This window comes from Scardinius erythrophthalmus, assembly GCF_964197995.2.
Source record: "Scardinius erythrophthalmus genome assembly, chromosome: 23".
In the NCBI taxonomy this organism is placed as follows: Eukaryota; Metazoa; Chordata; class Actinopteri; order Cypriniformes; family Leuciscidae; genus Scardinius; species Scardinius erythrophthalmus.
In genome coordinates this window covers 28,539,917-28,566,316 of record NC_138243.1, presented here as the reverse complement: position 1 = coordinate 28,566,316, position 26,400 = coordinate 28,539,917, and the positions used below count along the sequence as shown (strand labels likewise).

Below are 26,400 nucleotides of genomic sequence, written 5' to 3'. Positions count from 1 at the left end.
AAGGTATCCGAACAGTTGCTCACCTGTCTAATAAAACATTATATATTAAAGCGTCTTTGGTCTTTCCATGGTTTCTACAGAGGTAAAACCGGTATTAAAAATAGCTGATTTCTCTGGATTTAAACATTGTTGGAAACATTTTGGATAATACAAGTACACAAGTCAACAAAACTATATAACATTGTGCTAGTAGGATATTTTAATACAAAAATCTTACAAATTATACCTTTAAACCAAGAACAATTAAAATTACTATATATACACTAAGTTGTATTCATTTGCACATCAGTGTGAAAATAGTCAAAACAATAAAAAACAAAGAAATGGTTTTATTTTGTGTCTGTGAATCAAATTTGAAAGATATTTGGATTAAATTGAACTTAAACACAATATGAGTTCATAATCAATATGAGTTCACAATTTCTCATATTTTATTTATGTTTAGTCTCTGACAAGCTACTATAGAGATTTTATGTAAAAACATGACTCTTTTTCATAGTTTTGCATAAAAAAACCAATAGGGGGCATATTTGACCTCCAACACAAATGGAAAGTTACATTTAATACAATTTATAAGCTAAAATAGCTTTAAAAATGGTCTAAAATTTAAACATTTATATTTTAATCCTTTCCACTCTAACGCACAACCTTGTGTAGCTTCAAACCTGGCTCATCCAATCAGATCTTAGTATCATCTGACAATGTTTTTGTATCGACCTTTTACACAATGAACACTGTACTAGGAACATGCCGTCCGTGACACACATAGTTCAGTAGGAGGCGACGTGTGACACACCTCCAATAAACTGAACCATGGATAAAATGCTAATCTATGACATGCATCCGTAAACAATGTTGCTGATCCCGTTTTCAAGAATGCATGACATCACAGATGACTCACCGGTAGTGCGTAGGATCCAGGAGGCCGTATATCTCTTTATCCTCAATGGAAATGCCCGCCAACATAAAGTAGAAGATGTGGAAGTTCTGCTCACCCTCGTCCTGGTGAACTACACGGGATTTCTCTAAGAGGTACTCGTTGATTTTGGCCCCTTTAACTACAAAGACAACAAAATACAAGTTAATGTTCAGTCGAAGAATACTGAATTGATTTATTGGTAAAGAAACACACCCAGAGGAAGCTACCAAGTTATGTGATCCATTACGGTCAGAGAGAAGTGTGTTATCTTTTTACAAACCTGAAGAGTTCTGGAAGCGAAGCTGGATATATTTCCCGAAGCGACTGCTGTTGTCATTCATGACCGTCTGAGCGTTTCCAAAGGCCTCGAGGAGTGGATTCACCTGTTTAAACAATCAGACACACTCATGTTAGGCAGAATATAAATAGAAAAAAGAACAAATGCACCAAAAAAAGTTGTTTGGGAGAATGTCTACGTTTTGGTCACAACATAAATTCCTTTTGTTTCATAGTTTTCTTACCAAAAATGTAAGAGCGTGTAAATACTGTTGAGGAACATTGGGGGCCTCATTTATGAAAAAAAAAGAAAAAGAAAAAGAAAAAAATAAAGTATGACAGAAAGCTGGGCGTACAGATATTTCCACACAAAACTTGCCATTTATCAATATGGATGCGAGCAGTGACTGTGATCAAATCTCACGTCAGGGGCCGGTTTCTAAAGTTTGCTTATAGACTAGTAGTCTAATGCAAGTTAGACTGTTTCACAAAAATAAAGAGACCAAAAAAATGATACACCTTACCCCCAGGCTAACTTAGGTCTAAGACTCAATAGCCGCTTTCCGACCAAGTAGTTACAGGAACTTAGTTATAGGAACTGTCCACTTCTAAACAGTTCTAAGAACTACTCTCCCCCAAACTCAGTTTTGCTGTTTGCGTTCGCACTGGCCAAGTGGCCATAGGAACTGGTAGGAGGGTTAAGGGAGTGACACAAGCACGTGACTTTTATTTTGACGGCGCTGACAACGCCAGAGCAAACAATGCTCGCATTCTCTGTGTTCATTAGTTAGCGATCTGTCTAACAGTACTGTTTAACATGTTATTAGATAGAATTGTTATAGAAAGTACACAATATATGAAAAAAAAGTTATTAGCCTATGCCGTGTGGTTGATGTCCAGTGTTGCTAGCTGAGCAGAAATACATAATCATGTTTGACTTGGTCCCCTCAAAGTTGCGTTGGAGTTTCTCTTCAGCATAAAGGTTTAGAGACCCATCCCCATCTATCACTGTTTTCCATGTTTGTATAGTTAGTTTCTGGAGTAAATATATAGGCTATAATCTGTGTGTTTACATATAGCTGTTTTAAAAATGGCAGGTGCTGGTGTTCTGCGTGCGTTCAGTCATCAGCGTACACTAACGTCACGGGTAGTTCCTATAGTGCTGGTTTAGACCCTACTCTGAAGTAGGAGCTAAATTAGTTCCTCCAAATGGAGTTCCTAGAACTAAAATCGTTCCTAGTTCCTGCAGTGCGAACACGCCGACATCCGGGTACTTTAGCCAATAGTTCTAGGAACTGTGAAAAGGTTCCTCCGGTCGGAAAGCGGCTAATGTTACACTGGCAACCAGCAGTAACAATCAGTTACATTAGAAACAGCCAAAAGAAAAGGGGAAACGGCTCATAATTTGTGGTTTGCTGACGGCGTTATGGAGAGAGCTATGAGAAGGGAATATTTCCTCTTAAATATTTTTTTATACTTTTTTGGCATCTTGTACCATGTTTTTGTATCTTTTCTGTACGTCTTTAACGCTCCGCTCAACGGTTGGATTAACGCTGTTAACTGTCGTAGCAATCTTTTTCCAAATTAAACATTTCTTGTTGTTACTAGATTCTCCGCTAATTTTCCAAGTAAAATGTCCTTGTAACTGTTATACTCCTCCAACAAACACATATTTTGCGCTGGGGTAAACTGCACTGAGTGGTTGAATACGCTTACTCGATCCGCCATGTTTTTTGTTTTGAAAAGTGTCTTATTTTACCCAGAATGCATTGCAGTGTAGTCCTACTTAAGATAGTCAGAGTCTTAAGTGTTTTGTGCAACGGTCTGATTTAGATGTCTATCTGAAGTCTGACTATCTACTATATCTAAGCCATAGTCAAAGTCTATCTTTGTGAAACCGGCTCAGGTCTCAGCTCATGTACGCAAGTTTTTGAATTAGCATGAATTTGTGTGAAGCATAAATCTGGCGGAGAATTGTAATGAGACAATTCTGAATGAAATAATTAAACGTTAAACGACTAGAATATGTCAAATTAAAATTATAGATAGGTGTCTATGACCCATTAAAAACACCACAAATGTTTTATTTTCAGGGGTTTAGCTAGCAGCATAAACAACAGAACATGAGGATTCACACAGTCACATCACACACCTGCAGGACAGAATAAAAACAGAATAAAATTAACTAGTCCTATATAAAAGGAATAAATTAATAGGACTACACAATATATTTCACTTTATTAATTAACAGATTAACAAAAGGAAAAAAAAGTAGTATAAAAAGTATATAAAAGTAGTATAAGCTACGCTCGTTTTTGTGACACACAAACGCATTGTATTTGTTTTCTTTATTTTCTAAAAATCCAACTGATCGCGCAGTTTATTTTAGTTTAACATAGAACAAGAATGAAACATAAGTAGTTATAAATTATGTTCTGAATACCATTAAATTTGAAGAATTTGTTGTGGAGTGAGGAGAAATAGCCTAGTTTATAGTGTTTATAATGTTTGTAAATTATACGTTTTATTTACCGGTATTGAATATACATATAAATTAATATAATTGTTTGCAGGTTAACAGGTTTTTTGGAGTTATATCAATTTCTCTTTCACGAGATTTCTTTCTCTTCTAGCCCGGGTAATGTTTCTCCTAAGTTGTAAACTTTAGGGGCGAGGCTTTTAAACCGTGAATTTTTAGGGGTGTGATATTCAAATGACGATTGTTTTCAGCCGCCACATTTATCAACGTACAATCATTCGTACGATGGGATTGGCAGCATGAGAATGTTTCATAAATCACACGTGAACCCGGTCATAAGGTGATTTCATCTTTTCTACGTTAGATTGATAAATGAGTCTTAAAGGGATAGTTCCCCCCAAAAAATAATTACTCACCCTCATGTCGCTTGCAGTGGGAATTTTAAAAACTTATCATAACCTAATATTTCTTACTCTTTACAGGCCTAACATTTGAAAATAATAATGTATCAGCAGTATTTTTTGGGCAAGGTTGTTGTCTCAATAAGATTGGAAACTCTAAAGATATCCTGGCTAGACAGTTATTCTACATTTGTCATGATATATTGAGTAATCGACGATGAAATAACACTGAATTACCAACCCCATGATTTTGATGATTTTTTCTGACTCAGACGATTGTAACATCTAAACTTGCTTTGCCAGTAACAGAGTGTGGGTGGATGCTGTTTTGCACAAATTGAACCAATCAAATACGAGAAAACTGACACAATGATCATTAGTAGTATGTCATGTTATTTTGCTGTGTTCTGTATTTCTATCCTTTATAAACTGTTGTATTTTTGATGAAGATTCTCTGAGATTGTCATGAAAACTCCCAGCAAATTAATTAAAGCAAATGCTGGAGTCTGTTTGATCTTTGCTGCGCAGACACTAGAGATCTTACAACTCATAAGTGATAGTGTTCGAGACGTCGTCCGACTCGAAGCCAGTTGTAAACTGTGGACATGGAGTACAAATATCATTAGTGTTGACTGTAGACGCTTGGGTGTCGACTGGAGACGCCCCAGGTAAACTTAAGTCAGGTGCGTAGGGAAAATCTATGACACGATCCAAACCCATAAGAACACAAATGAAGATCTTTTTGATGAAATTTGAGAGCTCTCTATCCCTCCATTGACAGCCTATGCAACTACTACTTTCAAGGCCCAGAAAGGTAGTAAAGACATCATTAAAGTAATCCATGTGACTCCAATGGTATAACCTCAATTATATGAAGCGATGCAAAATAAATGATTTACCCCTTTTATTTACGAAATATGAATCTCCAACGCACGTTCACGAGAGCACTACGACACATGCGAGTTGTGGTGACACGAGAGTAGACGCTGTCGTGTGAATGCGTGTCGGAGATTAATATTTTGTAAATAAAGTGGTAAATTATGTTTTTCTGCACAAACAAAACACTCGCGTCACTTCATAAAATTGAGGTTATTCCACTCGAGTCACATGGATTACTTTAAAGATGTCTTTACTACCTTTCTGGGCCTTGAAACTGGTAGTTGCTTAGGCATTTTTGGGTGAACTAACCCTTTAAACTGTGTTCCCTTTAAATCAAATTCATCAAATTCTTCCAAGAGCAAATGATCTTTTGATTGTATAGTTCTATACTCTTATATGTCAACTATTGACTCATTTGTTTTTGTTTTTAGGAAGGAATTTTAGGATTAATTTTACGTGAGAACAATTTTATTCATAATATAACTATTCTGATCTATGAAAGAGCAATAAGACTTTCCTCTGGGACCATTTTGACAACTTTGGCCATGAACCAAAAGCAAAAGAAAACTGGTAATCTTGACTGCTGAATCTCTGCTTTGTGATCCTAAAACTAGTTGTTCCACTTTAGGAGGCGAGAACAAAGTTTGCACACAAACACACACGCCTCCATGCAAACATACAATAAGAAAACAGAAAATATTCTTCAAGATACGAGTCTTAAGCCTTAAAGGGTTAGTTCGCCCATTTAAGACGAAGTTGTATGCAACCCTTACCAGCACTATAGTGCATACACACTGACCCACTCTGTGGTCACCTCCCTGGTCAGAGTTCTGGCCGCTGGAAGTTTTTCAAGAAAGTAGTCCCGGTTAGTTTCCGGGGCCTCAAAACTGTGCGTTTTTACGTGAAAAAATTATATGCGTTTCAAAGCTTGATTAATTTACATCACAAAAAAACACTCCAGACAAAATTCATACCTCAGTTTTAATCGGCACTATTTTCTTTCCATTTCTATCAATCCGCGCTGCTGTCAACGTCAACAGTGCGCACATTTTGAGGCCCCGGAAACTAACCGGTACTACTTTCTTGAAAAACTTCCAACGGCCAGAACTCTGACCAGGGAGGTGACCACAGAGTGGGTCAGTGTGTATGCACTATATAGTGCTGGTAAGGGTTGCATACAACTTCATGTCTTAAATGGGCGAACTAACCCTTTAAAGCACCTCACACATTCTAGGAACAGGATGTTGAAATGTGTTATAAGGAAGCATCTGCAAAAAAAGAGAAGTCACATCGAGCAAAGATCACCAATCCATGCGCAAACGGGGGTCAAAGTGCATCACACCTTGATCGGGTAATATCACAGCAAGATTTTCCTGAATCACATTGGCGGATGAACCATTCTGGCTGATGCAATTCTCTATAGAGTCAAGGTCACTTCCTAAACTTCTCAGATGTCTCTCTGAACTCCCCCAGACATCCGGTCTTACTAAGAGTACTGTGAGACAAGGGAAAATGTTAATCCACATTTGTTTGGGAACCTTTGTGAACACTTTGGCAGTCTGTTGGCTTAAACAACTACCTATTTGTCTGACCAATGGCAGACGGATGAAGTGTTTAGGAAACACTTAAACGCTCAAACTTAAATGTTAACAGAGCATCCTTATGTTTTAGTATTATTAGCATAAGCATTTTCACAATGATTGTACAAAATAGTTTGTTATGAGTGCCAAAACTGTTAATAGTTCCCACAATGATTGTTTATAACGTTCAAATAACGCAAACGGTACAGATAAAACGTTTTCAACAAGAAGTCAACATTCGTAGAACGTCTTTAAGAACATTGTACTAACGTTCCTGGACAATTTAAGGTTGCCATAGTCAAAACCTAAAGCATTCTGACAACATTAATTTGTTTATGTAAGTGGTAGATCTATGTAAACTTATGTAAAGTAGATCTACTGTGTTAAATTGCTTTTGACTGCATATTAAACACAGAGTAAAAAGATGCCATATTTCTCACTCTCTCTGCTGGTTCTGCAGACAAAGATCATGAACATGCAGGGAAAATATACGAGGGGTGGCCGTAAAAAACACAATTATGGTAACTAACTATAAAGACTAAGAACTGCCTAACATATATCAATATGTGTTATTTGTGGGGTTTGAAAATAACCAGCCATCATGAATTTTCTCAAGAATCATCATGAGATTACATAAGATACTTGTAGTCATTTGTTCCGAAAGTTTCTCAAAACTAATTCATTTCATCATAAATGATGCTATAAAAAAAGGTCAAGTGTGTCAAGAACTGGACATGATGTGTGTAACCTTTTAAGAACTAGACATTTCACTTCCTGAAAGTGCATCTCACTATAATATCAGCAAATTCATTCTATTTCAATGATCTGAAGCAACACAAGAAACTTCTATTGTTATCTTAGTTGTTTCTGGTGTTTCGACCAATCAAACCAAAAGATATGGTGTAATCGACAAATTAGACAATCAGCTGTTGAAACCAGAAATACATGACATGTGCAATGGAAACTGGATGTTTTGTAATGTGTACATTGACACAGTGTGAGTGGCAGATATAAAGTTCATTGTGAGCATGACAACAAGGAAATGTGTTTTATAGTATCAGGTACGACCTATAAAGGGAGGATCAAAAGGCAAAACAAAAGATGATATCATATCACAACACTAAACTGAACCAGGAAAAACTGCATTTTTATGAAGGAACAAACAGAAATAACACAAAACGTGAACATCTGTTCCTCAAACCAACCCGAAACCTCAAATTACAGACAGACGGTCAGAATATATCACAGTCGCACCCATATGAAACCGCTAAAGTATTTATGTACAAAGTTTGAAGAGGACATATCAAAGAGCTAGTTCCTAAAAAAATTATAATAAATAGTCGCTAGCCTAAAATAACCTAATTTGCTACTATAAGTATATATGTATGCATTTGATCAGATAAAACAGCCTAAGTGTCAAGGCCGATATATATCAAGGCCGATTATTGGTATCAGCCGATAAGTTTTTTGCTTGGCTGATGTGTCAGAAGCTTTTAATTTGACAGCGTGTGGGACTTTTATTTTGAAAACTTCTGAGCGTATAACTTACGTTTACTGGCTTTTGTTTAACAATTCTGTCTAATAAATTATTGGACAGAGCTGTTAAACAAAGAAAGTCAACAGTATGCAAAAAAAAGTTTTATAGTGTTTTCTTTTCGATTATTAGTAATAGAAAAGCAAAGGCTATAATACGTTCTCATATCATCAGCATTCAGCAAATACACATTTATTTAATTTAAATTAAACCGTGTGAATTCATATAGACTTTATATTGCCCACCCTGCTGTCTAAGCCATTAAAAAAAATAATGGTTTATTTTAAAACCACTAGCTAAATAATAATTGTCAACTTTTAGGAGCACACTAGCATGCACATGAACGATAATGGACTGAAAGCCACAAATCTCTGATTTCATGGACTCTTTAAGCCATTTCCAAAAACACATTATAGCAAACAAATTAAACACACCCCATGTACCCACCATTTGAATATGTCAGAAACCACACGTGTCTTTGAAACACATACACACCAAGCAGGGTGGGGTGCAGTTTCAACTTCCTCTCTGTAAATCAAACACCCGACCACCTGAACGCAGCGGGAAATCTCAACACGCATCACGTCTCGTTGATGTATCTGTGCAAACCTGGTGGCTTTATTCAAATGAAGGCTGGCAGATGCACCTGACAGGACTTACCTGCAGGATCTGCTGCTCTAGCTGAGAGTTGGCCTTGCACAGCTCCATGATGTGTCTCAGAAGCAGTTTGGTGCTCTCGGTTTTACCCGCGCCGCTCTCACCACTGCGGGACAAACAGATACAACGTGTTAAACTGTAGTATAATGGTGTGACAGCCTTACAAAAGGGTAACTCAAGTGCATCTAGACACAAGAGCAAAGAAAAACATAGACAAAATGAAAAGATTTTGACTTTATTGAATCATGTTATTTAAGAATTTCAAATTCTCAATACTGCAACACATACTGATGTTTTGGTTTGCCTTACAATTCTCAATATTTTTTTTACAGTAGCGTAAATTAAATTTAGTAACAAAAACCATGACAAATACATTTATTGATATACACAGTCAGAATACATTTTTTATTTATTCTATTTATATATATATATATATATATATATATATATAAGAAATAAATAAAAAATGTGTATATATACATATATATATACATACACACACGTGTGTGTGTATAAAAAAGACATACACACACATATAAATACATATAAATAAATAAATAAATACACACACACATACATATATACGTGTGTGTGTATAAAAAAGACAGACACACATATAAATACACATATATAAACATAAATAAATAAATAAATAAATACACACACACTCACACACACACACACACACACACACACACACACACACACACACACACACACACACACACACACACACACACACACACACACACACATATATATGTATATATATGATCCAGACATGTTCTTGACAGTTTGCAGGAGATTCACCCACAAACTAAAACCTGGAAGTAATCAATATTTTCGTCAATTTACATCCAAATAATCACAATCTTGGGAGCTACAATAACTGCTTTCCAAATATAGCAGCGTTATTAATAACTAATGAAACAAGCATTCTTCTACGGCTGTTTATTATGTCTTGCCTTGTCATTGTATGCATAAGAGGCATTCTTTCCCTGTTGTCTGGGAGACTATCAGCCTCCCTCCACTGGTACCGGTCTCATTCATGGACGGCTGTATGGTCACTAGGGGTGACGACACCATTGGGCTCTATTGAGGGTTGAGGGTTTACGGTTTACGTAATCAGAGTAATTCTGTTTCCTAGAGACTGTGAATATCAACTTTTTGTCTTTAGCACTGCCCCGTTCCCAATCAATGCACAGAATGCATCTGAGAAATCAACCATGAGGCTCCATTTCTGAAAAATACATTAAGCCGACTACTCTAATGGTAAAGCAGCAGTGCAGAGTCTCGGAGGAAGGCTGTACGTAGGAAAAACCTTAAATATGATACCGGATACAGTAACGAGTACAGCTATCATCCATACTATTGAGTTATAGTAAGAACTAATATCTAATATCTGAAACTTTCAAGGTGAGTATCATACAGGACAAAACTGAAACTAGTTCGACAAGACAAACTTAGAATGATGATTAGGCAAAGTCTGAAGGTTGTGACGTTTAGAGGTTATACAGGACAGATTTGTTTGACTAATGGAGTTTGATTAACTCCCAAATCTGAATAAGTGTTAAAGTTACTCAAGTCAAACAGGCTGAAGGGTGTGCCTGAAAGGGTGAGTCTCACATTTGGGATAAAACTAAACCCTAACCCAAGTTTGTACAATAACAGCATGCCGATAAAATTTCTGCTTGTGTTTACAAATGAAAAGCCTTATTTGATATGCCAAAAATGAATGTTCTTGTCTCGGCATGTCTCATGGGATGAAAACAAACATGACTGGGCAAGGAATTTCATACTGTACTTACACGTGTCACCATACGACCGTATAGAGTTACTGAAACCTTTCCTGGAGAAAGCATTGGTTTTGGTGAATAAATTTGATTGCAAAACAAACCTGATCACGATACACTGGTTTTGGGGTCCCGTGGCCAGACGTCCCAACATGGACTGATATGCTCGATCCGCCACAGCAAATATATGAGGGGGCAAAGACTTCTTCTCATGGCACTTATACCGCTCAGACACCTGTACATGGATTTGAGTCAAAATATCAGTTCAATTATTCATTTAAACATGTTTTCTATTGTGTTTTCATCTATATAAGCCAAGGAAACACATTCTTACCTGTTTTTCATAGATTGCAAGATATTTAAATGGGTTAATAGCCACCAAGATGTCTCCTATATAGGTCTGTAAATACATAAATATACATATTAATTCAGTTAATCAGTTCTCAGTGATCGTAAATGAGGTTCAGGCAGCAGAGCATTTACATACAGTGGGTGAACAACAACTGTCCCAGAGAACAAGAGCTCATTGTTTTATAATCTCTAGATAAGTTAATAAACCTTGAACACAGCTGGTGTACCCCACACTTTACACAGGTCTTTTTAGTTGAGTATTTTACTCACATATATTAGGTTCTGTGTAAAACGTCCAGTCAAAACCTCCAGCAAACTTTTCTCGTCCAGCTCTGACAGATTCGCCAGATCTTCGGGCAGGTTTGCCTCCATCTTTCGTCTCTAATACTGTACGTCAACTTCTAACTGTCAAATCTTTCCGTCTCGCATGACAAAAGAACAGCTCGTGTTTATGTCCACGGTCGGACGCTCACTTCAGCAGTGGCTGATTCAGTTGATTCTGTGTGCGCCCACGCGCGCGTCTCTATCGCTCTCTCTCTAAACCCTGCTTGAGTCTCTCTCTCTCTCTCTCTCTCTCTCTCTCTCTCTCTCTCTCTCTCTCTCTCTCTCCATTCTGCTTGAGTCTCTCTCTCTCTCCCCGCCCTCATCTTAATAGACACTCTCATTAACCCTTTCCTCGCAAATTCGCAATATCAAGGACCCTTTTCAAAGACTGTGATGACGCGTTTTAACGGTCAGCATCGTAAATCCTGCAACGTTTTTTATATTTTCCTTTTTTTAATGATGTATATTTATCACTACGTTTGTTTATTACATTTCCATCAAATTAATAAAAAAAAAACTAGTTTACGCTGCTGTGAGGGTGTTACGACCGTTTACCCAACAGCCATTTACGACCAGTTTACCTAGTTTACCCAACTATGACGACATCCGATTCTGAGAAACCCAGAAATGTGAAAAGAGTTCAACACCTAAAAGTCCGCCATCATTTAATCAATCCTTCTCATATCGTTTCTTTCTATCAACACAAATGGAGATAATTAGCAGAATGATGACACTGCTCATTTCCATAGGCCTACAATGAAAGTGGATGGGGACTGGGGCTGTGTTTAGCTCCGAAAAGTATCATCAAAGAAGTTGTCCGTATATTACGGTGTCACCCAGGTAACACTGAATGTCAATGTTATGAAAAAACATTCTATCAGTAACGTTTTTACCTCAGAATTAGACTTTATAATTCGCAATTGAGACTTTAGGCTATATCACGTGACCAAGCCTACCTCTAACCCTAATTATGAGAAAAGAAGTCAAAATTGCGAGAAAAAAGAGTCGGAATTGTAAAAAAAGAAAGAATTGCGAGTCTATATCTTGCAATTCTGACTTTTTTTTTCAGAATTGCGTGATATAAAGTCGCAATTGCGAGAAATAAAGATATAAACTCGCAATTCTGACTTTTTTCTCGCAATTATTACTTTTTTTCAGAATTGCGAGAAAAAAATCTGAATTGTGAGTTTACATCTTTATTTCCCACAATTGCGACTTTATATCACGCAATTCTGACTTTATAACTTGCATTTGCAACTTTATATCGTGCAAGTAAAAAAAAGTCAGAATTGCGAGATAAAAAGTCGCAATTATCTTTTACTTTTTATTTATTCTGTGGCGGAAACAAGCTTCCATGTCCTCAAGTTGTTTCAAACCTGTATGAATTTCTCTGTTCTGCTGAACACAAAAGAAGATATTTTGAAGAATGTAGGTAATTTTTAGCATGGTTTTGTACAGCACAGTGGTCAACTATTGTTGTTTTTATTGTGCTTTATAAATACTAATAAAACTAATACTATTAAAAATACTAAATACTAATAAAAATGACAAAAGCAGATATTAACAAAAAGAAATTAATTAAAAAATGTAAAAAATAAAAGCTAATTCAATGTTAATAAACGTAGCTAATACTAAAATAACACTGTTGTAGTTAAATTCAAAACATTAAGAAGGAGAAACATTGTTTTAGTTGATAATCAGGTGGATATTAAGATGGGGATCAATGATTTATTCAGTGGGAGATTTCTAACTTTGCTATTTGATCCACGCGTCATTATCTGGTGGATATTATGGGTCATTCACACTCATCTCAGTTATGCAATATGGTTTATGATTTTTACAGCTTTACAGTGTCTGTCATGTGATTGACAGCTCAGTGGAAAAAATAGACAGTTCCTCTCTGAATGTTGTGAATAATGTCACTGGCCTTATGTGACCAAAATAAATGAACAGGCCTACCGGTAAATTACACTTGAATTAATGCAATCTCTTTGGTATTTGCGCTGTCATTTCTACATCATTTACTACCAAACAACTTTTCGTATACTGTTACTGTGTATTTTCTTATATATATACTGTATATTTGCACTGATTCACCATCTGCATCTTTAAACATGCACCACTTTAAAATAAATTATATATATATATATATATATATATATATATATATATATATATATATATATATATATATATATATATATACTAAAGCTATTTTCTATACTATTTGCGCGTCTGGTTAGATGGTCTGTATTTGCACAATCATGTTTTAAACTAAAATACTGGGAAAAACTTTTTTTTGGTCTTGATTTATTGTATTAAATCAATTTCTCATTAAAAAAACAATATAGGACACAGAAAGGCCATTTTTTGGTTACATCATACATCATCTTAAGTACAGTACATTTGATCAGGTACATTTGTGAAACTCAAACATCAGATATCTGATGTTATATGAAACAAAACTGGTGGATTGCTTTTTATATGTAACTGCTGAACTCTTCTAGTCAAAAAACAAAAAAGTTATCATGGACACTATATATGTATCAGTTACGCCCAATTGTTCTGTTACTTCTCATGACTAGTATAAAGGGTATAAAAGCACTAACAACATATTTACAGATACATGTTGTGAACAAAGATCTATTTCATTTCAATATCAGATGTCGGCACTGGCTTCCTTTCTGCTTTCTTGCTTTTCCTATATGAATGAAAAGAAACATTTCAGAGTTAAAATGACTTTAAATGACTTATTGCTGTTAACACCTCCATCACTTCATACTTACTTATGGAGCACAAACATCACAATAGCAGAAATAAGAGCACCAACAAACACAATCCCGCCCAAAACACCCACGATCAGCCCTGAGAGAGGAAATAGACACAATAATAATGTGTTTATGGACATTTCAATAAAGGTTCATTGATGCAATTTAAACATATTAATAATGAAACATCAACAGCCCTTTTATGCCAAACCACAACAGAAGCAACCATAATCATTATATATATAGTGACTGTACCTGCACTAACACCCTTCTTCTCATCAGGGTTTGGCAGATCTGCAGCTCCCAACAGCCGTCCGGATTTCGCTGGAAAAACACATTCACAGTCAGTGAGATCAGGATAGTCTGAGCAGACTGACCTCTGGTGGACAACAGAACAACATACACTGAATCGCTGAACACCTACCTGTGTAGGCCTATACTGTATATATATATATATATATATAGAGAGAGAGAGAGAGAGAGAGAGAGAGAGAGAGAGAGAGAGAGAGAGAGAGCGTCTGTTTTCAAAGAACACTCTTATGTTCACCAAAGCTGCATTTATGTGACCAAATACAGTAAATGTTTTTTAAAATATTATTACAATTTAAAATAACTGTTTTCTATGTGAATATATAGTAAAATGTAATTTATTCCTGCGATCAAAGCTGAATTTCCAACATCATTACTCCAGTCTTCAGTGTCACATGATCCTTCAGAAATCATTTTAATATGATGATTTGCTGCTCAAGAAACATTTATGATTGTTATTATGTTGAAAACAGTTGTGCTGCTTCATATTTTTTTTGTGGAAACTGTGACATTTTTTTCTGGATTATTTGATGAATAGAAAGTTCAAAAGAACAGCATTTATTTAGTAAAATTATAAATGTATATACTGTCACTTTTGATCGACTAAATGCGTCCTTGCTGAAATCTGATCGCTATTTTCACATTTAGACTGCCCAGTTTACTTCAGTTAATTGTATAGCAGTGATGTTTATGACATCCTCTTTTTCTCTGTGGCTCGAGGTGTTTATTTAACATTAAAAATTATGCTTTATCTGTTTCAGTGACTTGTATCAGTTGATGTGAAAGAACTTGTGTCACAAAGGGAACTTACAGAACAATATCTTATCTTATATATATATATATATCAGAGGTGTGGACTCGAGTCATGTGACTTGGACTCGAGTCAGACTCGAGTCATGAATTTGATGACTTCAGACTCGACTCGACAAAATGTACAAAGACTTGCAACTCGACTTGGACTTTAACATCAATGACTCGTGACTTCACTTGGACTTGCGCCTTTTGACTCGAGAAGACTTGCTACTTCCCATGAAAACTGGGGAAAAAATGTCCACACGGCCGCGCCGCTCTGTTTATCTGCATCTGTGAAAAAAAAAATGTGCACCACCTGTATGCATGCAGAGAGCGCGCGCGCTGCCTGCACGACATCCAATCACTGTAGTCCCACGTTGTTTTGATTCGACAGCATCTAACGCACGTTTCACACATACTCCGTTTGCAGTGCGTATGCGCCAGCGGTGCGTATTTTTTTCCGTACCCATGTTAACAGGTTAGAGCTTTCACACTGCACGGGGTTGAAGTCCGTCGATCCGTTCCAGGTACGGTGCGTATACAGCAGTGCAGCGAGTCTATTTCTGCTGTGCTGCACGTGCTGAATTAAAGTGACAGCGCATGTTTCGTGGTCAAAATAAACACAGATTGACCTAAAAATGTAGTAATTTCACCATAAATGCGATTGATTAAATAAAATGTAGTTTTCTCACCATAAATGTATTTAATTAAATACTATTTTCACTTTAAGGCCAGGGAAAGCAAGGGAAACTACAATTTACCTCAACAAGGCGACATAATGAACGACACTCTCATTCGTGGAGGTGGAAAAACATGTTCCTTGTGACATGCGAGATTTATTGTATTAATTTAAATATAAAAGAAAAGGCATGAGAGTCGGCTGTTTTTTATATAAGTAGCCTACATGGTTAAATATTTGACCGCTTGCTTTAGGAACTTAATAGAAGTAATGCATTGAATATAGGCCTACGTTGTTTAAATTGTGTTTAAACGTGCATACGTGTATATGTGTACAAAGAGAATCGCAATGCTGAGACGTTAAGACCGGGGTAAATCAAGGGAAAATACATATTTCAACAAGGCAACATAATGAACTCTCGTCTCATTCGTGGAGGTGGAAAAACAAGTTCTTTGTGACATGCGAGATTTATTGTATAAAGATTTAAATTATGCAAAAGAAAGAGTATGAGTCTGCTGTTTTTGTCAATTTTAAGTTTTAATTTAAAATGTAGGCTATGCGATTTTAATATAAGTACATGGTTAAATATTTTACCACTTGCTTGAGCAACTTAATATATAATTATATAAGAGTAATGCATTAAATAATACGTTGTTTAAATTGTATTTAAACGTGAATGCGTCTATTAAAGAGTGTATCCGTGTGTACAAAGAGAATCGCAATGCTGACAAAAAAACTTTTTTTAAATAAAAGTTGCCTAACTTCTTATTTAAAATACAAATAGTGAGTAGGCTATGTATTTGTGGTACAGCCGCGGATCACGCACTGCAAACGCAGCATATGTGAAAGCACTTTTGCACGTGCTGGTCTTACACCGCATACGCACTGCAACACGCACCGCATACGCACTGCACACGGAGTATGTGTGAAACGGCGTAAGCAGGCCATTGCAAGACAACCAATGAAGCGCAACAAGCAACAACGCGCCAGTAGGCTAAATGATACCGAAGGTAGTTTCATTTGGCTATAAAGATTACGAGGTAGTCGACAAAAAACGAGTTGCTATTTGAAGTTGCCTGAAGTTGCACAAAGAAATGTTTAATTATAATTTTGAGGAGTGAGGACTTTAATGAGGTTTTATTTAACAAAGTTCGGGAGGAGCAGGTTAAGATAATTAACCAAATCATGCACAGCTGTTGATTAATCAGTAATCAACTCAATGACAGAGTATAAATTCACAGCAGACCTGTCTCTGTTCATTGAAAGTTTGTCAGCATCCCTCCTCCACCTCATCTCCTCACTTCCAGTTCCATCTACTCTTACCAACTGGGGGGAGTACTTTGGGTTCGGGCCTAACTCCGAGCTCGGAGACCTCCCCCCGGACAGCACGCCAAATACGCATAAACTTATTGTATTAATTATATGTAGATGTGAACTCGTGAATTGATGACATGTTTAAAATGGTTTAGGCTAAAACGACCCATGTCTATTTGAAAGTTAAACTGTTTTGCAATATGAGGTCAATACAAGACTGAAGCTGCATGCTGTGCATTGTTGTAGTGCAATATGCTGTTAAAAAACAAGCATTTTTTGTGAAAATTAAATTTTCTGTTTTTTACTGTATTTAATTAATGTCATTGTATAAAAAGAGGTTTAAATAAATACAAATCTTACAGACATACATGATTTGTATACATTTTATTTCTGTGGTAGAGGACTTGAAATGACTCGAAACTAAAATGGTAGGACTTTGGACTCGACTTGAGACTTGTTGGCTTTGACTTTTGACTCGACTTGGGACTTGCCTCATCTTTGACTCGACTTGACTCGGGACTCGAGGGCAAAGACTTGAGACTTACTTGTGACTTGCATAACAATGACTTTGTCCCACCTCTGATATATATATATATATATATATATATATATATATATATATATATATATATATATATATATGAAGAGTTCAGATGCAAAAGCCTCTAAGTGGCAAATTTGGCAATGCAGATTACCTATTAATTGTCATTTAAGTGAAATAACTTAAATATACGAGCTTGATAAAAATGATAATTCTAGAAGAAAATTTGAGATGGCACTTAGAGGCTTTTGCATCTGAACTCTACATATATATATATATATACACTGCTGTTCAAACAGTTTGGGATCGGTAAGTTTTTTTATGTTTTTAAAAGAAGACAGTTTTATGCTCACCAAGGCTGCATTTATTTGATAAAAAAAAACAGTAATAAAAATATTGTGAAATATTGTTACAATTTAAAATAACTGTTTTCAACATTGATAATAATCATAAATGTTTCTTGAGCAGCAAATCATCATATTAGAGTGATTTCTGAAGGATCATGTGACACTGAAGACTGGAGTAATGATGCTGAAACTTCAGCTTTGATCACAGGAATAAATTACATTTTACAATATTTTCACGTTTTTTCTTTATATCGAACAGCTCCTCCCCCTTTTTTTTAAATAGCCAATAGCGTTTAGTTTATTTCAGAGCCGTTGAGTTCGGTAAAGCTGCACTTTCCTCATAATCTATAACAGTATTTAACCATAACCCCTTAAACTCCTCCATATCCAACTCATCTGAGCTGAGATGAAATCTCTTCAATTTAGTGTAATTTCAACAACATTTTTGGATTATAAATTATAAACCGTTAAAAAGAGACTTGAACTAACCGAGACACAGCTTCTGGCAATCCTCTCGGGAATCAAATCGGTTTGCGTTTCCTTGGCAACCATGATATAAGAACATTCGACAATTCTTCTCTTCATTGTCATAATAATACTTTGGGATAATGGCGAAACAGGTGCCTTCGTCTTTTTGCAGGGAACATGCCGTTTCTGATCAAAATGAGGGAAAAAGTAATAAAACATCGTTTCACTCATGTAAAGTCAACAAATACGGTATTTACTCGATGATTGTTTTACCGTCATCCGGGTACATCTCGTCGCCTTTAGGAGAACATGCTTTCATGCAGTCTTTATCGCTGTCGTAGCGGTTGTCGTTCCCGCCTTCTCCTTTGTAGAAGAAAGGCACACAGAACTGTGTCTTGGAATCATAGAAATATCTCATCAACTTTTCCGTTCCTTTTCCTTCATCTTTGGCGTCTGTGCATCCACCGCCTGAGAAAAACAGAAATCACTCATCAATATCTCATCAAAAGGTGTACCTGAAATGTCACATCTGAACATTTAAATACATTTTTTTTTTAATCTAGAGGCCTTTGTTTAAATGCGTGAATATATTTTTTTATGATAATTTAAATATAAAAAAAAACAAGGATGCAAACAACCGGAGCTGTTTTCAGTATATTAGGCATAAATGTGTCCAATCATGGTTTTAAAAGCCTAAAACTGTTTACACTTTCCTTTTATTAACCTTAAAATATGGTAAGATGCGTGGCTTTGATAAGTGTGTTTATAGGTTGTGGTTAGGATTAATTTTGCCTATTAAAATAAACAGGCCTATTTGAAAAAAAAAAAAAAATAGCAAATTGATCAAATGCATATTACTAACAATAAATTCTAGTTCTTAAATTATTTTTCTGTTGAGAATAAATGTGTCCAAACTCATGCAACAGGATGTCTATAAGAATTATCATCTGTATTAGAATTATTAACACTATACAATACTTTTAATACAGAATACACTGTAAAAATGATGTAAAAAAATATTACTGAAGTACGTTTCACACACACAAAAAAATCATTTAATCGTTCTACTTCGAAATTCCCCGCTTAATTCAATCTTACTTATCATTTCTTTCATTATTTGTGAAATTGAACAGCAGTTTCTGAGTGAAAATTGTTTTTCCCTTTCCCCTTCCCCCCCGTGACACTTCCTGTAAAGCCAGCACACTGTATAATAACTCCAGAAAAGACGAAAATCCCAGGTCTGTCAGAACTCACCCTCTGTTAAAGCGGAGACGCCACCAAACCCCAGAACCACCACTAGAACATACAGTGTAGATCTTCTCATCGTGCTATTTTTCAGATTTGACTCTAATTCGTCTAGTTAACGCCAGCAGTTGTTCGTTCTGCACCGACTAGCTCAGCTCACGTCCTTTAGACCCTCTTATCAGCTCAGTTTTTATGATCAGGGTGTGTTTCTCTCACATTGAGGCCAGTTTCAGTCATAAAACATGACAATGACTCTCATGTAGTACTGTTTCGTTCAAATGAAATGATCTAACTCACTCCAAACCTGTCCATGATTGCACATAAAACTGAGAAATGACTTATTTAGGCCTAGGCCAGTAGGTAAAATCTGTGATACAATATATATATATATGTATGTGCTGTCAAATCTGATTAATGCTGTCGCGAATAATGGTATCTAACATAAAAGTTTGTGTATATATATATATATGCGTGAGTGTAGTATGTAATCTGTGTATGTATGTATGTATGTGTATGTATGTATACATACATGTATATACATACACATACATATATATACATACTGTATATATACACGCACACATATTTACAAACTTTTATGTTAGATGTGATAACTGCGATTAATCAGTTTGACAGCACTAATATAAAAGTATTAACTGTGATAAAATGTTTAATATTTAATGAATACTTTTATGACTCTCTGTCTATGCATTTTTCAATATATATTACATTTTTATTTATTTATATTTTATAGAAATTAAAGGCAAATAAAGTCTCATTTGCCATTTGTTTCTCCTACAAACCCAATTAACAAGATATACACATTTGTACTATAAAATAAACTAAACAAATCCAATAAAAAAAAAAAACAATATAAACTACTACTATATAGATACCTATACCTTTGGTAAATAAGATAAATAATTGATACAAATATTATATATATATATATATATATATATATATATATATATATACTGTTTTAATGACCTTTCCAAACCTTTAAGCCTTTCATATATTGATAAAGTTGTTTGTAGCAACAGATATAGTTTCACTTAGGAAGGTTTCAGGTCAAACTATCATGGCGTTTGCCCATAAATGAACGTTTTGTGTCATTGACACAGCCAAACCAGTCCAGAAGTCATGACTCATGATTTAATATTCACAGTATTTATTAACGTAGGCATACAGAAAACGTGACTACAGAAAACATTTAGAGAAGTGATTAAAGTGGCATGACACAGCAGTGAAACAATTAAATAAAAAAATAACAATTACTTAAAAATACAATAACATTAAACAGAAATGTAAGTATGTATTGCATGGTCTTATTATATTAAACCCAGGTATTGTATTAGTTCATTATTATTCACTATATGAATTGTTTTATTCCCTGAAATAGCAGATTAGTCTCATCTTAATGTCACATCTTAATTCAAACGCTTTGCTTAGTCGGGTATATGAGCAATCATAATCCCACAGCTCATTTCTCTGCACAGTATTCCTCCATTAGTCACGTTGGTGTTGACATACTAAAGTAATGGGTTTAGTGCGTGTTTTTGCAACTGGAAGCAAAACAGATACCGACGGGGAACTGAGAGCTGTGGAAAAACACTCTCGAAGGACCGTCTGTGTGTTTTAATGAGACACAGAGGAATAGGAAGCATGAAGATGATCCATAACAACAGAACCAGTACACATCTGCTGTTCTTCAAGTAACAAACATCAGAGAAGACGCATAGATTCACAGCATTTATTTATTAACCATATAAATAGATTCTTATAAAGCAGCTGTATAAAAAATAAGTTAGCAAAAGTATTTGAAATACACTACAAGTCAAACTATTTAATAATAATAATAGTAATTAAAACTTCAGAGTGACACTTGACAATAAGATTCCATTAAATAATGCATTACCTAATATAAATTAACAGTGAGCAATCTTTGTTAACATAACTATTCATTCTTAGTTCATGTTAGCTCAGATCCATTAAATAATATCAATAACATTTGATTTTAGTAATTGATTAGTAAATGGTAAAATCAGAGCCCGTCTACGGAGAGCCTGTGCACTCCCTATTAAGTCCTATTGTGCCGAATTGTGGTTGTAGTTCCACCAGAGTTCCACTGGGGGCGATCGCCCATGAGTGCAGAATGAATGGGAGTCTATGGGGCTAGACGGCTAAATTTGTCTCTTTCACCCGATTGCCTTTGAGAAATCTCAGATTTGATTGTAGGTTTTGCGAGTTCAACATGGGTTATAGGTCGAAAGTTGAATGAACGATTACTTATGTCCTTTCGATTTCTTACAGGTTGAGTTGTTGTTGCCCATAACACGCTAGCATTCTGCTAATGAACGCTGATTGGTCAGTGGAGGACTGATTACGACCAGAGATACCACTTGATGGAATCGTGTGTGTGTGTGTGTGTATTTTCGGCGTGGTCTTTTAAAACAACAAAACTCTTCTAGCACGTGTGTTTACCCGTGTCAGCTGTGTTGTCGATGCCTCGAGAGAAAAGAAAGTGCAGAGCGCAAAAGCACCAAAGTGACTGAAGGATTGCCTGGTCGTACGATGCGTATGACGTCATTGACATTGTAAAAGCAAATAAGTGACTAAAAAATCTAACACCTAGCAATGTGTAATTTCTTTGCATCTACTTTCGAATTATTATATTATTACAAAAAATTATATCCTGAGAAAAGTGGATTTTGAGGGGTATAGCGCCATAGACCTCCATTCATTATGCACTCGTTCTGTGAGCGCCCTCATGTGGAGCCAGAGTGGAACTGCAACCGGTTTAGAGTCCTTATTAGACATTCTCTGGTAAAATTAAGATGAATAAGTGCTTTAGAAGTATCGTTCATTGTTAGTTCATGTTAATTCCTTATTGTAAAGTGTCGTGTGGACCTGAAAAGAATCTCTTGTACACAGTTGCATATAAAAGTTCTGGCTCTTTTTTTGCAGGTAAATGTTTGAGATAAAGCCCTTGGGAATTCAGTGCGATTCGGGAAACACCTCCACGTGATTCCTAGGCTTTAAAGTTCTGGAAGATCTCGGCCACCTCGAGCCAGCTCCGGAAGCACGCCAGACCCTGATCTCTGATCTGCTTTCGGCCTTTGTCTGTGATCACCTGCCCGTTCTCCTTCACAATGACCAGCTTTGGTAAGGCTGTGATGTTGTATCTCTTCTTGAGTTCACTGGAGAAACAGCAGAAAACACGTCAGCATCACAAACACACGCAGATCAACAGATCCTGGCTAGTTCAGGTAAAAAGATAACATGCACTTGTTTTAGTTTGAAAAAGCTTTAAATGTGATTTATTTCAAATAAAAGGAACCATCATTTTGACCAAACAAAAAATTTCATATTTAAAATGACTTTATAGATTTTGCCTTCACTAGCTTAAATATATCCTGCAGTGTGACAAATAAATGATTAAAAGTACAAATACTATGTACTCTTTCAATTAATATGAAGTCTAAAACATGGTCATGTCATATAAGTTAGGATTCCCAAACCTTTTGGATAAGGATTTAAAAAAAAAAATCATAAAATACAGAACATATTTATATTATATATGCTATAGAAATGTTAATATTTTTTAAATTACTTTTTCAGATACGATTTCCATGACCTGATTAGTGCAATAATGGCACACATGTAGTGAAACTATACAGACTGTCTATTTTTAAACATAATCCTCCAAGTAAGTGTGTGTGTGTGTGTGTGTGTGTGTGTGTGTGTGTGTGTGTGCATTAAACCTCTTATCCGGGACAGACTGTGAACTATAATGTAAGTTTACTGTGGCACTTCTCCACCACACAATAACTCATGCAATGTCAACTCACTGTTTATATGGATCCGTCCAGGACAGAGCCAGCCAGTCTCCGTGCATGTCATGATAATACTCCACCATATCTTCAGTGGATTTATCCGAGGATATGAACACGATCTCGAACTGTGCAGGAGGCTCGGTCTCCTCCACCAGCTCCGTGTAGAAATCACACAACAGCGGAGTGAAGTCTCGGCAGGGTGGACACCATCCAGCGGAGAAATACAGGCCGACCACTTTATTCCTGAGAGCTTCCTCTGGATCCACCAGATCTCCCTCTTTATTCACGAGTGTTCTTCCTGAAAACACCTCGACCATCGCTGAGGATCTCAGCTGCGCGTCCAGGTAACCTAAGAGAAGTGCCTAAATTACTGCTAAAGTATTGCTATGTGTCGTAAAAAGTAGGTTTAACATACGGAAAAGCAGCTCTGCTCAATGTTTGATGCGATCCAGCGCACTCCAGCGAGTCCTTTGACAGCTTTGGTTACAGGGACGCGTATTTACAAACCGCTTCCTACCATGGTGAGGTTGACTCATGAATATTAATAACGCAACGGGACGTTCGACCGCTGATTCGCTGACAGCTGGTCAGGTGGCTTGGCTCATGAATATAAATTAAGTGGTTGCCAAGTAACGTCAACGCTATGTAATTAATATTAATGAGATATGGGTTCGTCGATTTATAAATTCGGATCAAGGAGTAACGCCCTACTTAATTATGAAGTACATTTGATTAATTTTTTTTTTTTTTTTACAGTCTATGGATTAAACCAGTCAAGATTCTGTGCAAGGTTGTCAGCCGTACGTAGTAAGAAATCCTCATTATGAAAAAAAAGGTTCCTTAGACAGATCGACATGGATAGTTATCTGACATAAATAAATAGTTAAAAAGACAGATAGATGGATTGATATAGACAGACAATTAGATATATGACAGACATATAGACAGAACGAGATGGATAGATATGGATAGACAGATAATTAATTGTAATCGGATCAAGGAGGGACGACTTAATTATGATGGAGAAAAAAAAATCAAAATTTTTGTTATAAATTTTAATTTCTAATTACAGAACACAAATTTGACAGTCAACAGAAACTGAGGTGAGTGTTGTTGTCAATGCATGAGTAATTATGAATGATAATCTCAGGTAAAAGCTGAGTTCGTATTCTCTAATATACAATATTGTATGGGTAATTCAGAGAATTTACACTCACAGACAGATCTTGAGGCTCAAAACCTATTCGTTTTTAACCACTAATATATTCTAGATTTTGAATATAATTTTTTTTTCCTGGCCAATGTTCAGACATATAGAAGGCAGTTATTTGGATAAAGATTCAGACGCACGCATTCACATGAACTTTTTTAATCTTATAAGGATAGACTTACATAATAATTATAAAAATTACTTAATGAATTAAGTAACAGGTTTTAAAATGTGTTTATACTTAAATGAAAATAAAATGAACTATCTACATGTTAAAAAAAGAGAGAGAAAAAAAAAAAAAACAGATTCAGTCCAATAGAAGCCATTTACCTATATGTGAAAGAACATGAAATTTGAACTATACATGTATCTGCAACAATCATCAAATTGCACTGCATTTTTGTCCATTCTTTTCTTTTTTTTGTACAAAGTAATTAAAGAGCAACAGCATCTTAAAGGGACCATACGTTCGATTCTCTCCACGTAGATTAAAGTGTGCATTTCCTCTAATTCTATATATCTACAAGGTTGAATTAGATATGCGATACATGCACACATTAGCCCGCTCTACATATAGATTCGTTTTTGATTTCGTCCCGATCGCATAAGGCCTGTTTCTTCGTTAAATATGGCACTCTTCATAGAAACAAATAAATTTGTCCTGTAGCAGAACGGTGGTACTGTGTCAAAAGGATATGATCCCTCAAATGCTGTTTAACACCGGTACCTTGCCTTCCATTGGCACGCCACACACAACACCAGTGCATTTGTTCTTATAGAGCATAGCAGAAAATAAAATACTTATTGTTTTTTACTTAGAAATGGATTCAGAACCAGAACCGAAACGTCACAATTAGCAACACAATAAACAGAACCTTTCATTTAGGGAACAAATAGCCGAAATAAAAAGACAGGTACACATGCATCACACTAACATACGAGAACAACTCTACTCATATCATGCAAAAAGAACGGTCTAGTTTTCATCGTTTTTTTTTTTTCCCGTTTTTTCTCCGTTGTAAATTTCCCACGTCGACCTGACATCAAAACACAGTACATTACTACATTAGGTACATGTAAAAGGCCAATCCCATGAGTATGTCTTTTCTGAGGGTTTCCGTTTGCATATTGACACGTCCGTGGTCCACTTGAGTAAGACACAACTCTAGCGACGGTGAGCGCGTGAAGCTGCAGCGAGGACCCGTACGCCTCGAAATAGTGACCTAGCTCTCGTTTGAGAAGGAAAAGTAGAACAGTCCCAGGACGAAACTTTACCCCTGCGTTAAGATCACTACATTTGTTGAGCGCCTGCATTAAGGTTTCAAGGTCAAAACATGGAGAATCACAAATATCTTTATGCACTTTGCTGGGCGAATCTTATGAAAAGCATCAAGAAATGTCTAGGTCGCATTTCACCTGAAAATCATATAAACTAAATAAATTATATGTATATATATATATATATATATAAGTGCTGTCAAATCGATTAATCGCATCTAACATTAGAGTTTTTGTTTACATAATGTGTTTACATACATATAGATATATACACATATATACACACATATACATATATATATATATACATACATGTGTGTGTACAATATATATATATATATATATATACATATATATATATATATATATAAAATATACATATGTGTGTGTTTGTCACACATATATACACACACATTATGT

At 35.8% G+C, this 26,400-nt stretch overlaps 3 protein-coding genes across 3 annotated transcripts in view; all 3 read right to left on the bottom strand.

Annotated features, from left to right (window-relative positions):
- LOC308683590 (myosin-IIIb) overlaps positions 1–11,495 on the bottom strand; it is a 41,322-nt gene extending 29,827 nt beyond the window's left edge. The window contains exons 1-6 of the mRNA XM_081354091.1: positions 11,140–11,495; positions 10,853–10,918; positions 10,623–10,753; positions 8,729–8,831; positions 1,200–1,302; positions 902–1,058 (exon numbers count right to left, since the gene is read on the bottom strand). Of these exons, the coding sequence (XP_081210217.1) occupies positions 902–1,058; positions 1,200–1,302; positions 8,729–8,831; positions 10,623–10,753; positions 10,853–10,918; positions 11,140–11,241 (662 nt within the window). The 5' untranslated portion in view covers positions 11,242–11,495. The remainder of the gene's footprint in view (positions 1–901; positions 1,059–1,199; positions 1,303–8,728; positions 8,832–10,622; positions 10,754–10,852; positions 10,919–11,139) is intronic.
- A 2,341-nt stretch (positions 11,496–13,836) lies between these two features.
- tfpil (tissue factor pathway inhibitor-like) lies at positions 13,837–19,735 on the bottom strand (the record flags this gene model as incomplete). Its single annotated transcript, XM_081353952.1, has 6 exons — positions 13,837–13,894; positions 13,980–14,058; positions 14,217–14,285; positions 18,433–18,597; positions 18,685–18,879; positions 19,666–19,735. 6 exons carry the CDS (start codon positions 19,733–19,735, stop codon positions 13,837–13,839), a joined length of 636 nt encoding a protein of 211 aa, XP_081210078.1.
- Positions 19,736–20,813: 1,078 nt separating this feature from the next.
- Positions 20,814–24,012, bottom strand: nxnl2 (nucleoredoxin like 2). The gene is made up of 3 exons (XM_081354188.1): positions 23,908–24,012; positions 23,508–23,841; positions 20,814–22,856 (listed from the first exon to the last, which is right to left on the bottom strand). Exons 2-3 carry the CDS (start codon positions 23,807–23,809, stop codon positions 22,688–22,690), a joined length of 471 nt encoding a protein of 156 aa, XP_081210314.1. The 5' UTR covers positions 23,810–23,841; positions 23,908–24,012; the 3' UTR covers positions 20,814–22,687.
- Positions 24,013–26,400: the final 2,388 nt, after the last annotated feature.